The 15334-nt window shown below is 46.2% G+C and overlaps 1 protein-coding gene across 2 annotated transcripts in view; it reads right to left on the bottom strand.

The window, feature by feature from the left end:
- Window positions 1–15334, bottom strand: part of AKAP13 (A-kinase anchoring protein 13) — a 208928-nt gene that overhangs the window by 91334 nt on the left and 102260 nt on the right. The window contains exons 9-11 of one of the 2 annotated variants that reach the window (XM_077185732.1): window positions 12225–12414; window positions 6112–8992; window positions 1585–1646 (exon numbers count right to left, since the gene is read on the bottom strand). In XM_077185732.1, the coding sequence (XP_077041847.1) occupies window positions 1585–1646; window positions 6112–8992; window positions 12225–12414 (3133 nt within the window). Of the gene's footprint in view, window positions 1–1584; window positions 1647–5338; window positions 5519–6111; window positions 8993–12224; window positions 12415–15334 lie in introns of those variants that run through there. The other variant, XM_077185734.1, reaches the window with a different exon arrangement.

Raw genomic sequence — 15334 nt, 5'->3', positions numbered from 1 at the left:
TGTTTCTGTTGAACGTAGCAACAGGAAACCCGGTCAGTCCTGCAGCAAACTTTCCATTCCCCTGGCACTCCCATTCCTGCCTCGGAAAAGCCAGATCTCTAAAGAGGTGTTTGACAGGGTGGGAGGGAGAGGAAGAAGAGAAGAAAGCACACACACAAAACCCAAAATGCCTGTAAAACATGCAAAATGGAAGCTAAATTCAAAACTTTGTTTTTTTATTATTTTCTCCTTGTTCGAAAGTAAAAGGCTGTGTCCCAAATTACATTTTCTAAAGATTTCTTACTTCACTACCAGATTTGGAAGTACTGGTCAGGAAATTTATCTTTAATAAAGGGTCAGTAAAAAAAAAATAAAAATTCAGTAGCATCCTATTCACACATTCCAGTAATGAAAGACTTCCATATCAGACAGCACAAATTTTGGCTTGGAAAGTTATTTTCTCTAGTTCCTTGCTAACTCACCAAGCAAACAGCTACAGAAATTAAGCCTTAACTTGTTAAAAACATAATAAACTTGATTTTATTACAAGCTTTGGCAAGACTGTTCTGCTGCTCAAAGAGCTTTACTGCATGATGAGCAAAGATTTTTGGAGCTCCACCCTGCACTGTAAACTCATCCCAACAGTATTTTCTCTTTTAACAGCTTCATAATGGTAGGGGAGGACACAAGCACAGCTGCTCAAAGGCAACGTGCTCCAACACAAGGCTGCCATCAATTTGCCATTTACAAAATGCTTTTTCAGGAACATGAAACCCTACATAAAATACAGGAGCAAATACAAATCCATCTAGGAAAGGTAAGACTAAAAAAACCCACAGCTATTGACAAAGCAGAATTTGCATTAGTGGTGCTTTAAATGAAAATTCTGTTCATGTAAAGCTAAATAGCAACCTTTTTTTTTTTTTTAAATCACAGAGAAGTCTTAAATATGGCAAGTAATAAAATACAATTCCAATGGATTCCTGGCATGACCTTTTTATATTGTTTCACTGACATGAGGAATATGACATTTCTCCCCACATCTGATCCCTATATATCCTCCCATTATTCATTTTTCTTCCACCTAAGGCACAAACACTCCCAGCCCATGATGCCTTTAGACTTTGGGATCTGTGCACACACCAACATAAACCACAGCCATGGCTCCTTCTGCCAAAACCTCCCTGGAAACACAAAGCACCAGAAGGGATGGACAGACTCTCCAGGACCACCCTGGCGGCGGCAGCGCAGGGACCTTAAAGGTGCTGCTGGCCCCACACAGCATCACCAACCTCAAGTGCATTCCAGCATGTGGCTTTTGTCAAATCATACACAAATCTTGTGCAAGGTACAACTTTGCCCCATGAGGAACCTCTTGGCTCAATCTGTTCTGTGACTGGCTGAGAAAACACAAATGTGCCTGAATCCAGTGGTTGAAAATGCAAGGGCTAGAAAAGCCCAGGCTGTCTTTAAAAGGCTAAAGCAATATCACTGGACATTGTTCAGCTTTGCAGAGGCTACAGAAAGGAAACCAGCAGGTCACAGCAGCAGTGGCATTTCTTTATAAAGAACAGCAAAGGACAAGGTGACAACACCTGCACTCACCACTTCCTGTGCGCCGTCCTTCTGAAAATCCACCTCGTCCTCAGTTTTCATTTCCAACATCCCTGTGCAAACAGAAGATCCACAAAGGTAATTTAAAACAAACTTCTTTCATTGCTACTAATATTCTTCTGTTTACTCAAACCAGTACCCCCTCCCCAAAAAAAAGAAAAGAAAACCCAACCCCCAAGGCCCTTCAACAAGTCTATTTGAACCCCTACAAGGCCATTTGATTGCCAAATTTTGGTTTCATTGCTGACTTCACTGCTTCCTCACTATTCATTTTAACAACTATCCTATCTGGGAGGAAGGAAACAATGAAACAGCAGCAAGCATAGGGTGAAATTCCTGACAACCTGTAGATGAGGTCAAGCACATCTGCAGGTATTTGTTCCATGTATTTTCTTGGCTCCCATTCATCTACATAAACAATCAAACCTTTTGCTATTTTTCTCCTTACCATAACCCACAGATAACACAAGAAACTAGCCTTGTCTGCCCTCAGTATCTATTTTAAGCATTGCAAAAAAAAAAAAAAAAAAATTCACAAGCTGCAAAAACCCAACCCACCTGCACTGCCTTATGGATGAGAGAATCGCCCTGCTGGACTAGGAAAGCAAAACCTTTGCTGCTGGAGTTTACAAAGTCCCAGCTGACTTTCCCCTTCTCCACGCTCCTGTGATGGTGTCACCACCACAGTTGTACAAATTTCATGTCCCAGCTGCTTCCTCTGCCCAGCCAAGTTTTCATTAGTCACCATTCCCCAGGGGTTCCCCCTGCTTACCTTTCTCTGGCAGGAAGTCAACATCGTCATTCTCTTTGATCCCTAAGCTGAGGACTCTCATGACACACAGGACACTTTCAGGGGAGTGAAGTGATTTGACCAAAGCCACCCAGATGAAGAGTGGCTGTGTCAGGGCTAAAACCCCCTCTAATCCCACTCCCTCTCTCATTTCTACTAAAAACAAACCCTGGATGGATGACAACGCCTTCTTAAGGGCGACGTATGCTTGCAGTGAGTTTAACCCTACAGGCATTTAGCAAGAGGAGCCTCCCATTTTCATGGGGAAATCATCCTAACAATTGTAACTAATGGTTTTCCACTGCCTTTAATGTCTACTCTTGTTTTTTGGGACCATCTGGTTTTGCAATGATTTTGCCTCGATTGCATGAATTTGCGGACAGACTCAAAAATCAGAGATAATGCTACAAATTTCTGTGAGATCCAGTTGCTGGGAAATCTGCTCAGGGTTATGGCAATGCCACCGTGGTTGAGATCCTGATCCAAAGACAGAACATGCAAGTAAGAAACATTTGGTGCACTGAGGATGGGAGAAGTAAGCTCACCCTGCGGGGTAAGAAATGGGAGGATGAAGATATTTAGCCCTCAGGATGAAATTCAAGACAATTTTTTCACTCTGTCACTTCTTCCTAACTTTCTCATAAGAAATATCCCAAAGGAAAAGCACTATAAAGCTGTCACAGAGGTCTCTGGGCATAGTGTCTCTTAATGCACGTGTGGCACTGTTAGTGACATTTGTTACCTGCTCATCCTGCCACTCTAACAAGGGAAGGAAATCATTCCAAGAGCTTTTCCACAGGGAAAATGCCACCAATAAGAATGAGGTGAAGACTCATAAGGTGATATTCTTCTGTCAAGGAATATTTTCTTGAAATGCTGAGATCTACAGGAGATATTTCTGCCAGGAGAACAGCTAAGGAGCAGTAATTAGAGTATTTGTTATTTAAGATGGCAGCCCCCAATCTTACAATCTAACCTTGCTTGGTTTGGTTTCTGCCAAGAAACTGCAACTACTCCAAGGTGTTTTGTCAGCACAAACCCATGGCATCTCTTCTCTTCTCACCCAGCCAGGCTACTGTGGTATGATTTCATAACCTAACTCCTTTCTTTTTTAATGAGTAGCATCTACCTGCCTGACTTGCAGATAATGTGCTTCCAGAACCCATTACTCAGCAGTAATGCAGTTCTGAGTCTAAAGCTAACAGTAGGAGGAGATGCCTCAGGAAAGCAGGATCTACCTTCATCAGCTTCCTCAGGGTTGTGACCAGTCACTAGATACCTGTCTGGATAAGGAAATTGGCCTTTTGAAGTCTTTGTTTTGGGGATAGGCGGAAACTAAGCAGAGGCAATGAGATAAACAGGTGTATATTTGGGAGCAGCTTCACAATATAAATAAAAAAAATTAAAGACCTCAATGATCTGGAGTAATGGCAACAGCAATTATCAGCTGATTACATCTCTGATAAATTACCATGACAATAAACCCCTCTGACTACACGAGTTTCTGAGAAATGGCCTTGTGACCTACACTTCCTTTGGGAAGGTTTTATTGTATTCCACCAAAAAAAGATGTGACTCATCCTGAGAACTGACGAGTCCAGCACGGATACAAAATCCACTGTACAAATCCAGACCTCAGGGAAAACTCCCCAGAACAGGCACAGCAGAAAAAAAATTGAAGGGCCACCGAACTGCTATAAAAAACATGCTACCCAAGGCTAGACACCAACATGAAAAGTGTACACAGTAATAATTATAAACAACAAATCAGTTCTATTGAATTACTGCCATATCAGATTTCTAGATGGTGCTCTATAGGAGATCAGTGTCAGAAATATTCCAAATAGAGAGCTTGGATTGGTAGCAGTCACTTGCCTATTCTTAAAGCCAGTTTTTCACTTGGGCTTCCCCAAAATTTTGATTCAAAATAATCCTAAAGTACTTCAAGAGAAAATACTACAGTTTAAATTTTGTTTTGTGTGGCATCTCATTGCACGTGAACAGTTTCTGCTTAAGGACAGGTCAGACCACTTTATTCCAAGACCCTTCAGCCCTAAATCCTTATGTATTTTAAATCAGTAACAGGATCACCTCCTTTTTTTTCCTCCCCTTTCCACATCCCAATACGGAATGATGACTTAACATTACTTTCCTACTTTAGCTACTATCTTATTGGACTGTCTAGTCCCTTTTCCTGTTCAAACCTCACCTAGACAGTGTCATGGCTCCAAGAATCCAACCAGAGGTAAAGACCTGGACTGTACAGATAGAGCCAGCAGAGCAGAGGCCCCTAGGAAAAGAAGCCCAGCCAAGTACTGACTTACAGCCACTCCCATCTATTGAACTGTCAAACCAACACAGTATTAAAACAGGTTCTTTCTGAAAACAGCTTTCTAATCCACTTTTAGATCTGTCTACTTATGTACTAGTGATCTCCTGACTCATGTTTACTGGTTAGCTCTTGACACACAAGCATCCTAAAAATCCTGAATTCCACAAAAAATTTATTTGCTGCACCCTGCACTGATACCCTCCTCCCCTCCTGCCCTCAATTATTCTGCTGTCACATATCAGAATAAACTCTCTACCATCAGCCCATTCTGCACTTAGCAGCTCTCAGCCTTAGAGCAGTGAAACAGCTTTATAACTTCACGACTTCGCAATTTATATCATGGCAGATTTTCTTTAAATCATTTAAATTCCTTGTTTGATTGTTTTTTGTTAGATGTTTGGAAAGTGAGAGGCACTGTATCATTTTCTCAGAGCAAAGAAAAAATGGCAACTGAAAAAGTTCAGCTGCTTCCATTTAACAGCTGCCTGAACAGGTGGGATACACAGATCAGATTAGCTCCATGCTTCAGTACCAAATTCACCTACCATTAAATCCCAGGCTGGAGCAACAAACCCATTTCTTTTTCATTCCATGTACCCCTTTATCTCCCTTCCTGGAGTTACCTGGTGATGTTTTCCATTAGCTCCTGCTGCATGGAGGCTTCTATGCTGTCCCCCAAGTCCCACTGCTCTCTCCCATCACCACTCATCCACGGGGAAGGCCAGTCTCACTTCCCAGCCCACAGGAGCCAGTAAAACTCATCACCCAAGTTCCAGCACTGCTGAAATGCACTGGCAAACACCACCAGCTGCTCTGCCTGACAAAAAAGCTCCGAAGCCCGGAAAAGGCAGCGGGGGAAGGGCTCGCTGGCTGTTCTAAATGACCTAATGCTGCCAATTAGGAAGCAGCTTCGGGCAGTTCAGAGGGACACTGGCAGCTGGCTCACTTCGACAAGCAAAGAAAACCAGGAGAGCCCCATTGTCCCCACTGGCTCCACACCAGCAAAAATAAAGGGGGAAAGCAAAAGGGTAACACCAAGGAAATAAACCCTCATGCCCACAGAGCTTATAACTTTAAGATAAAGTAATCCAAATAGCTCAAAAGCCCATTCATTTCTTCTCCAGCGAGGATTTACGTGCTAGAAATTCTTCTGTACAAACTCATAGGAGATGATGCTCTGTTCTTACCTCCAGTGCCAGACAAGCACCATGTATTTGAATTGGAAGTTTTTATACGTAACTAACTACAAATTTTTTGTTTCCCAGAAGAAAAACCTCAAACACCTCCTCTCCAACACAAGCATCCAGCTCTTACTTCCTTTCTTTGCTGATGACGTGACAGAGACACGCCTACAAAGAAAAACCTAAAAAGTAAAAAACCAACTGATTTTTCCTACCTGTAACAGGCTCAGCTCCTTGCACTGCCAGGCTGACATTCTTCTTCTTTGCCGAGGAACTGCAATCCATTTGTCCATTAAGGCTGGCTCTGGCATCCACTGCAGTCTGGGGCTCAAGCCCCACTTTTTCTGCAGCAGATACTTCGGGGGAACAAGGTGTGTCTGCTGCAAAAACCACTGCATCAAAACTTTTCACCATTTTAGGAACTTTATCCAGAGAAGAGGCACCATTAGCCGATACCAAACTCTTCACTCCCACATTTTCCAGTGACTGCACAGGCTGCAGGTGGCAGGAACACGGCGAGAAGGGCGCTGCAGGTACAGCTCGGCTTTGCTTTCCATGGGGCTCAGCCAAGCCCTCCCCCTGAGCCCCTGCCAGGGCAGTGTCACTGTCCCCAGCTGGACAGACGGTGTCGGTGCTGGAGTCACTGTCACACGTGGGCTCCTCTGCGATGGGCTGGAGCGCTGCCCGGGGCAGCACGCTCTCTGTGTCCTCCTGCTGCTCTGCAAACGCTGCAACTGGGGCTATTGTCACCTGCCTTGGCACCTCCTTACCCTCACAGGTGTCACTCAGAGCTCCCACCTCTGAGGCGTCCTTTAACTCGTGAGTGCTGCTGTGGGGGCAGATTTGTTGTAGGGTTTGAGCGGGTTCTTGTTCTTGGTTCAGCCCAGCATTCGGACAAGGGTCACTCTCTGCACACAGTGGCTCATCTGCTGATGCAGGTCCATGCATGGTGCCTTCTGCTGCAACTGCAGCCTTGCAATCTTCTTTGGGTTGGTGTGTCGCTTCCAGCCCAGCATCCACACTGCTGCTGCCCACCACAGGCCCCTCCAGACTGCAGGAGGGAGGTTTCACAACAGCAGCAAGAAGTTCCTCTGACAAAACCTGCTCGTTGCCATTCACATGAGCCTCCTGCTCAGGCTCACCTTTGCCTCCTTCAACGTGCTGCGAGTGGCCCTGCCCTGAGGAGCCCTTGTCCCCAGCATGGTCCCCAGGCCAGGTGGCAGCTACCCCACCATGCTCCTCACCGTGCTGCCAGGCGAGCTCTGCCGAGCCTGCCCTCGCCGCCACCGCTTCCTGGTTTTGTTTAGATTCCTCATTATGAGTTGCAGAGGGTGTGCCTATTAAATTATCCTCGGCACAGTCTGAGCCCTTGGCACATGGAGCTGATCCAGGGTCATTACCTTGCAGAGCTGCCTCCTGCCCGGGAGGTGCCACTGCAGCATCTCCCTCCTGACTCACAGCTGGCCCCTCTCCTCTGGGTAGGGGAGATTCCACCTTGCTGCTCCTCCCCTCCTGCTCTGGAGTGTTTTCTGCTTTCTCTGCTCCAGCCTGGGCAGGCTCTTTCTCTGCCAGGCCTGCACTCACATCCTCTGGAGGGAGCGATGCAGGCTCACGTTCCTCACGTTCACCCTGCTGAGCAGTGTCTGGTTTGGAGCTGTTGCCCATTGCACCTTTAACACCAGTTTGAGCAGCAGAAGGGGCACAGGCAGCAACTTCCTGACCACCGCCTGCAGGATCTGTGCTTCCTCCATCTCTGCAGCTGCTGGTATCAGTTCCTACTGGCTCCTTTTCACTGCTCTCCATGGCTGCAGCCCCAGGGTCAGCGATCTCACCACCCTCCTGGCAATGTGCAGCTTCTGCACAACCTTCATTAGATCCACCAACATCTCCGTTTGCAGGTTCAGCATCAGGGCCATCAGTTTCCACACTGTCTTCCAGTGAGGGCAGGCTGGATTTTCCATCTGTGCAGCCTGCTTCCACCAGCCCCTCTTGCTCCCCACTCTCACTGCTGCCAGGGACTTCCAAACCAGCAGCAGGTTTTGATGTGCATGCAGGAACCTTCACCCCATTCACTGCTGGCAGTGCTCCTGCAGTGCTTGCAGTGACCTCCTGCCTCGCTGTGACACTGCCATCACCCCGGCTTTCCATGAAGTCACCATTTACCTGAGCAGTGCACGACTCCACATCAGTCTCTTTGTTACTGCTGGTCTTGCAAAGGTCAACAGAGACACTGCCAATGTCACCACCTGCATTTGCACCGTCACAGGCTGGTACCACTCCCACATTTGCATCCTCCCCATCCGAACACGCAGTGCCATTGAAACCACTGAGTAAGGGCTGAGCAGTGCTGGATGACTCTTCCTTAGCTGGGTGTTTCTCTTTCAGCCTTGCAGTCCTCTCAGCAGGCTCTGCCAGCCCATCCTCTGCCTGCCGCTGGCCCTTAGCCCTCTCAGGTGCCCCGGCACAGTTCCTGCACTCAGTCTGGCCCATGGCCACATCCAGGCCCTCCGAGGGAGCTGGGGCTTCACCTGCAGCTGCAGCCACAGCAGCAGCACTGGCAGCAAGCTCCTCAGCAGTTTGCACTTCCTGATGGGCACTGTCTGTGCTGCTCACGCCAGCCTGATCCAGAACAACTCCAGCCGATGTCATTCCAGCCTCCTCATTTGTATTTCCAGAGCATGGAAGGTTTACAGCACCATTTACACTTGCACACGGGCTCACAGTGCAGTCCTCATCAAATACGGTCCCAGAGCCCTCTGCAGATCTTAGCCCCGCCTCTCCTTCCTTTTTGCACAATATCTCTGTGTTTTTACTTTCACAGAAGCTGGCTGGGCTGTTTGCACCCCCTGGGCTAACCGTGTCTTCTGGTGCATCATTAAAAGCTCCCAGACTGCTGCTGTTGCATTTCTCCTCCTGCTGGGTTTGGTCTGAGAGCTGCCTGATGTCCAGGTGAACCAGATCAGATGGGTTTTCTTGCCTTTCTTCTTTTGCCATTTCTTCTAGGCTCTGAGAGGTGGTGGTCATATGACCCTCTGCTCCTTTAGTACAGCTGTCTCCAGAATCTCCCAGTACAGGCTCTGTCTGCTGCCTTAAACTCTGTAACAACACACAAAGGAAAAAAAAAAAAACCAGGTTTATTTTGTCATGCAGTTACTCAAGACCTGTATCTACCTAATCCTATTCCACATGAATCCTATTCCTGGTGCTACAAATGTAGTACAGTGGATATTTTACATGTTGGTTTTATTAGCAGGAGGTAATATTGAAATTATTAGAATGACAGAAACGTTGTTGAAAAGAACATCTAAAGGTCATCTAGCCCAACCACCTGCCTGAAACTGGCCTACTGCCACTGCAGCATCAGGTCAACCATGACCTTATCTATGCCAAACCTCCAATGATTGAGTACCCACAGCCTCTCTGGACAATCTGCTCCCATGCCACACCACCCTCCCATGAAGAATTTTCCCTAAAGCCAGCCTGAACAACCCAAAGCTGAAATTTGTCTCTCTACCCCCCTGCTACACCATCTGCCATCACTGAAAAGAACTGTAATCTTGGTAATAGCTCTTTGAGAAGCTGTAGTCTCAGTTCTTGAGTGCACTTAAATTCAAGAACAGTAAAGAGCAGAACTCAGTCTACCAAATAATGCAAATATATAGCAGCCTAGTCCCAAAGGACTTCAAGCAAATGCTGCTTAAGAGCACCTTCAGATCCCCACCCAGCACCCCCCAGCTCTTACCAGCATTCCTCAATTTTCTCTCTATGGATGGAAATGCCAGCATTGGCTGGCAAAGTTCAAACACACCAACTGTCTCCTGCTCAGAGCACTGAACTAATAATCTAATCTATTCCTGAGAACTGCAGGCATAATTAAATATCTGAAATTTATTTCCTAACTAGAAATAAAAATTTCAAAATTATGACATACTATTAAAATTAATACATGCATTATCATGGAACAGCAGGATCATAATCAATTCCTCTCTAATCTGCCTTTTCCTTCCAGAGCACCTGCTTTGTCAAGCTTTTATAGTTTGATACAAACAAACCTTTATTTACAATAACTGTCTGTTTCAATATTTCCTTTCATATTCTCATCTCTGTAGAAGAGAACATATCAATGTTTACATCTTAGAAATAGTGGCTTATTAAATAACTGAGCAACCCCAGTCCCTCAGGGTACACCCAAGAGAGCTCCCCCCAGGTTTGCTTGGGGTTTTGCACCACCACAAGCTTTCCAAGGTCACACTGGTTTCTCACTAAGCGCCCGAGACTCTCCACATGTATAAAACTCTAATGAACTATGTTAAATCTGAGCTTTTCTTGTATTTATTTGTAAAAGGATTCCAAAAAATACACACATACTAAAAGTCTAACTTGAACAGCTCCTTGCAAATTTTGTTTAAGTTTTTAGTTCTCAGAGAAATAGAACTTCACACCAAAACTGTCAGCTTAAACACCCTGATAGATAATTAAAGCACCCACTTATATTAACTGAAGCATCACAGGGAACTTCTGGGTATTGCATATACTAAAAGTGGCTAAAATCATCACTGCTTCCCTAAGGATATTGCATATGCTTGTCTTTCCACACTCTGAGGTTTGCAAGCACCAAGCAGTGCCACAGACTCACTGAGTCACAGACCACTAAATGTACTTCTGGTGTTTGCCACCAATCACCCTGCTATTCAAAAGAACCCTGCTGCCCAGCTCCCATCTAGGCTGTCAGCTATGCTTCCCTGGTTTTGAGGCATCCCAAGCCAGGTTAGCCCTGGAGGCAGCAGCATGGCATCTCCATCCCTTGTGTGGTATCAGGGATGGGACACAGGGCTCTGTATGCAGTGGTACCCACGGGCTGCAGGGTAAACAGTGTGCCAAGCCTTTGGTGGCTGTAACCCCACAGCAGAGCATGGGGAATGTGCTCCTGGATCCTAGCCAGGATGGACAGACACACAACAGTGACACTTGCTGGGGAACAAGCAGGGTTTTCAAAAGGAGGGGCTGCAGCAGCCCCAGCATCCTCACAGTGAAGTCACTCTGCTGATAGCCGGAAAAATACAGCCATCACCAAAGGAAGCCAACAGGCTCTCAACTGACCCAAAATAAACCTAAATGAAATAATTACAGGGCTGCTTTCCAAATTCAAATCAGATTAGATGTGAAGTAAAACAGTGGTGGAAAGCAAAGTCTATTTCTGGTTTCACTGTCAGGCAAAATGTTCCCAATCTGGCATTTGCATGAGCAAACAAGCAGTGAGCTGGATATGCTTGCCATGGCTTGGGGTCTTGTGATGGAAAGGGGAAGAGATTTCAAGTTAGCCTGGATTTGTCACTCATGCCAACAGTTCCTGTTGAGATTGGGAGTAATCAATATCTCAGGTACTCAGGAAGGCTGAAAAATGGCTCAGCATAGCCTCTTCCTCTGCTCACTCCCTCAGCCCACTGGCTGCACACAACAGTTCTCCCCTCCCTTAGTTAAAGCAACAGAAATATCCTGTTGTTTAGACCCTGCACCTCTGTAACCTCAGCTTTGTGATCTGATGAAGGAACACACCCACAAGTGATGCCAACAGTGACAGACACGTGGGTGCTTCTGAGAAATGGCAAACAGTGTTCTGATGTTTCACCTTCCCAACTCAAACCCTATGGCTTAGATTTTAAACCAGCAGGAGAAAGCCCCTCCAAAGCCCTACAGCTCCTGTGGTCCAACCACCACAGAGTTTGAGAGGAGCACAGTGAAGGGACCATTAAGGACACAAACCTTGTGTGGCCAAGGCAGGCTTGCCCTCTAAGTCCTACACTGAATTGCTACTGAAACAGCCATTTTTTCCATCACCTGTCTCAGAAACTCCTCTCAGTCTCCTCTCTGACCCTGAACTTTCCATCTGAACAGAGATGTCCCCACTGTGCTTAAAGCCCACACCCCCAGCCTCACTCCAGAGCCTGCCTTAAGCTGCCCAGAGTCTGCCAGACAGGCAGAGGGTCAGCATTCTCCAGGAAAGTGTTCCTGCCCATCCAAGGGGGTCCAAAACTAACAGATCAGGCAGGAGCTGGGAGCAGAGAGAGGCAAAACAGAGCTGGTGTCGCACAGCCCTGAGCCTGCTACTCTTCTGAATGAGAACATTTGCTGCCTAATACAGCTTAATCATATCTCCCCATGCTCAAATAAGAAGCAAATGGACAGGCATCCACCTGGATGCTTGATAATGAATCCAGAGAAAACACCCAGGGAAACATGCCCTGAAGGATGCTGACACGTAAAAATCCTCCCAGGCGCCAGGGTGCAACCAGCCAGATCTGCTTCTCTTCCATTCCCTTTTGCTCACCTGGTGCTGGTGGCTCTGCATGTGCATCTGCAGGTGCTGGATGTCCCTCTCCCAGCTGGCTGCTGTCCCCTCCGTGGCCTCAGCTGTCAGCAGGTACACGTCCAGCCCGCGGTGGTGCTTCACGCTGTAGTCCCCCGAGTGCACCGTGTGAGACAGGGTGCTCCACGAGTCCGGCTCCCTGGCTCCCTCCCTGCAAAACAAGGCAGGGGGAGTGGGCAGGTGAGCAGGGATCCTGCAGGCTCTCCTTCACTCTGGACAGCATCTAATCATGGCAGTGAGCAGAGTGGCACTGGCTCCAGACAGACAGATACACACACACACTCTCCTCAGTCTTGAAAATTAATGGGATTTAGCGCTAATGCCAGCCACAAGCTTTATTTCACAAGGTCCTTCTCAGGTAGAGATCTGTGGTTTTTACCCCAGACTGTGACAGACTAGCAGCTAAGGGCATGACAACTGCATTTTAAATCAGATTTATCCCAGGTGAAGGTCACCGAAGCAGCTGTCATAGAACAGCAGAGAACTGAAAGGCAGAACAGCAAAGAGATAAGTTGGAAGGAATTAAAACTATGATGGTTCAACTTCTCCACCAAAGCCAGCACACTGCTCACAAACACCCAACAGCCATCATATTGCAGCAATTTTTTCACTCCTGAAATTAACTGAACCTGCTCTGTGAAACAGTCTCTGTGCAAGATTTTATCAGTGTTGTGAGACAGGTGGTTTTCTGCAGCACTATCATGGGCTTTGTTTTCACCAATCCAAAGGAAAGAAAGGAAAAAAGATGCTGTAGATCAGAATGAAAAATAACTTAGTAGGTAAATGAAGTCAATAGAAATTTCTATTCCGTCCTCTCTTTTTGAACATCAAACCCTGATTTTGCACCACTCAAAGCAGTAATTCCTCAGATCTCACCAAGCTGCAGAGCAGCTACACTGGCCCACTGAGGTGGTGAGAAAACACTGAGGTGTTCACTACCTTCAGGTTCACAAATTTCATTTTGAATCAGAACCGATTCAGGAAACCCAAAATCTGTTTTGATCATCCCAGAGTGAGCAGCATGTGCACCACCCCACCAAGCCCTGCATTCCCCAGGAGAGACATGGAGCCAAAGCCCAGGAATGCTACACAAACAGAGGATGACACTGACCTGCTCAGGGGTGCAAGAAATGGAAAAATGGGATTTTCCTTGTATTCTACCAGGAATGCATCTACTGTCACACAGCCCCATGTATGAACTGGATTGGGGATTGAACTAGATGACCTTTAAAGGTCCTTTCCAAACCACACTACTCAGTGATTCTATGATGTCCCGTCCCTGTTGCAGAGACTAACCATTTTCACATCTCCCTTTCTTGCCCAGCTACAAATTTCCTTGGAAGAGGCAGAGCTGTGATTGTTTTTAAATAATAAGGAATTCAAGAAGGTACATAAACACAAATGCATGCCATCAACCAGGTAAAAATGCATGTAGTTTTCAGAATCTTTGCTGAGAGATTTTGCTTTTAAATCTGCAAACCTTTCTTATGGCTAGGGCCCCCCAGCAAACCACAGGGCTGTCTCTCTGGGAGGCCAAGCAATCTAGAAAGCAAAGTCATAACGAGCAAACACCATGATCAGCAACAGGAATGGGCAGAGCAGGGTGGAGAAACGGTAAAAAGGTTCATCAGAGGCAGAGAAACCTGTGCAGGCAATGGTGGTGGCAATGGCTGCCCCTGCTCTGCCCCAGCACAGCCACCCACCCCCTTCTGTGACTCGTTCTGGGTTAAATCTGCAAGGAAATTCAGACAAAGGATTACTATGGCTTTCACCATTCTCTACCATTTATCTCAGTCATGACTTGGCTTCAGCAGAATTACACTTGATTTAAGGAGAATCAATATTTCCACAGAGAAACAGAAGGAAGCAGCCAGTTTCTGGTGGTGATTGGTCTAAGTCCACAGAGGCACTGAAGTCAACTGAGCCATTACAAGGAAAAAAGAAATGATCTTCCTTTATCAAGAAAACACAGACATTTCTGTCTGGAGTGTTTTTCTCTTCAGCTGTCATGTATGAGAAACCACTGTACAGAATACAACGAGGCAGTGAGCACAAAGCCCACAGCCACCCACTCATGGGGACGACAGCAGCCAGATTAAAGAACGGCGCGCAATGAATCTGCTCCGCTTTCTCATCAGCTTCAAGGACCCTCACAGGCATCTCCAAATCAGCACCCACAATGCTGCCTGCATGACCTGTTGAGCCTCAAAGGGCCCTCAGCAACTTCAAAAGGCTCAATCTGGAGCAAGATGACAGGCAGAGCCCCCTGCAACACCGCACGTGTGTCCACCCCTCCAGCAATCCACAACCTTCACACGGCCCAGATGGATCAAACAGTCACTTTTGCTTACAAAGAGAGCAGTTTCTTTTCATATTCAAGCTGCCAGTCTGTGTTACACTTTATGAAAAGCTTTAAACCTTTTGAGGAAGCAAGAAGCTTCTCACATTCAGCCAAGTACAAACTCTGAGCGCTCACTTTTAATAGCAGTCACCTTCGTTACACAAAATTAAACAGTGAGATAGAGAATGGTTCAATCTACTGCCTCCTTCAAACCATCCCTTTCATACTCTGCTCCATCCCAGCACTAATGGTCTGAAGCAGAGAGGACAAATGAGGATTCACAAGCATTAACTCATTTTCCCACCACTGTTCCTGTTGTTCAGGCCATCACTTCCAAGGCTATTTGAGAAGACACTCCTGCTCATTTGCCCTCATACACTGAGCTTCACTTTTCATGCCTTTCTTGCATGTCTCACTGCAAGGCCTGGGTTTTACTGAGAGATGATAAAAACACACTTTCTTCCAGGAAAAAAGCTTTGTTGTTACACATTTTGTACTGCCTGGCTGTGAAGATGCTTATTTTGTCCAGACTTGGAATTTTTGTAGTGGTTGTATAGGCTTGCATATCCAAGCTGCTCTACTAGGAGATAAAAACAGATATGCAAATACTTACTGAAGATTTATTAGCAAAAATAGGAATACAAACTCCAGCCTTCAAGAAGTTTGAAAATCTGCTTTTGTTCAGCACAAAAATCCACTTTGTTGCGCTTTGCCAGAAACAACGGAAATC

This window comes from Agelaius phoeniceus, chromosome 13 (assembly GCF_051311805.1).
Source record: "Agelaius phoeniceus isolate bAgePho1 chromosome 13, bAgePho1.hap1, whole genome shotgun sequence".
In the NCBI taxonomy this organism is placed as follows: Eukaryota; Metazoa; Chordata; class Aves; order Passeriformes; family Icteridae; genus Agelaius; species Agelaius phoeniceus.
The sequence above is the reverse complement of the archived record's forward strand: the minus strand, read 5'-3'. Positions and strand labels throughout refer to the sequence as shown.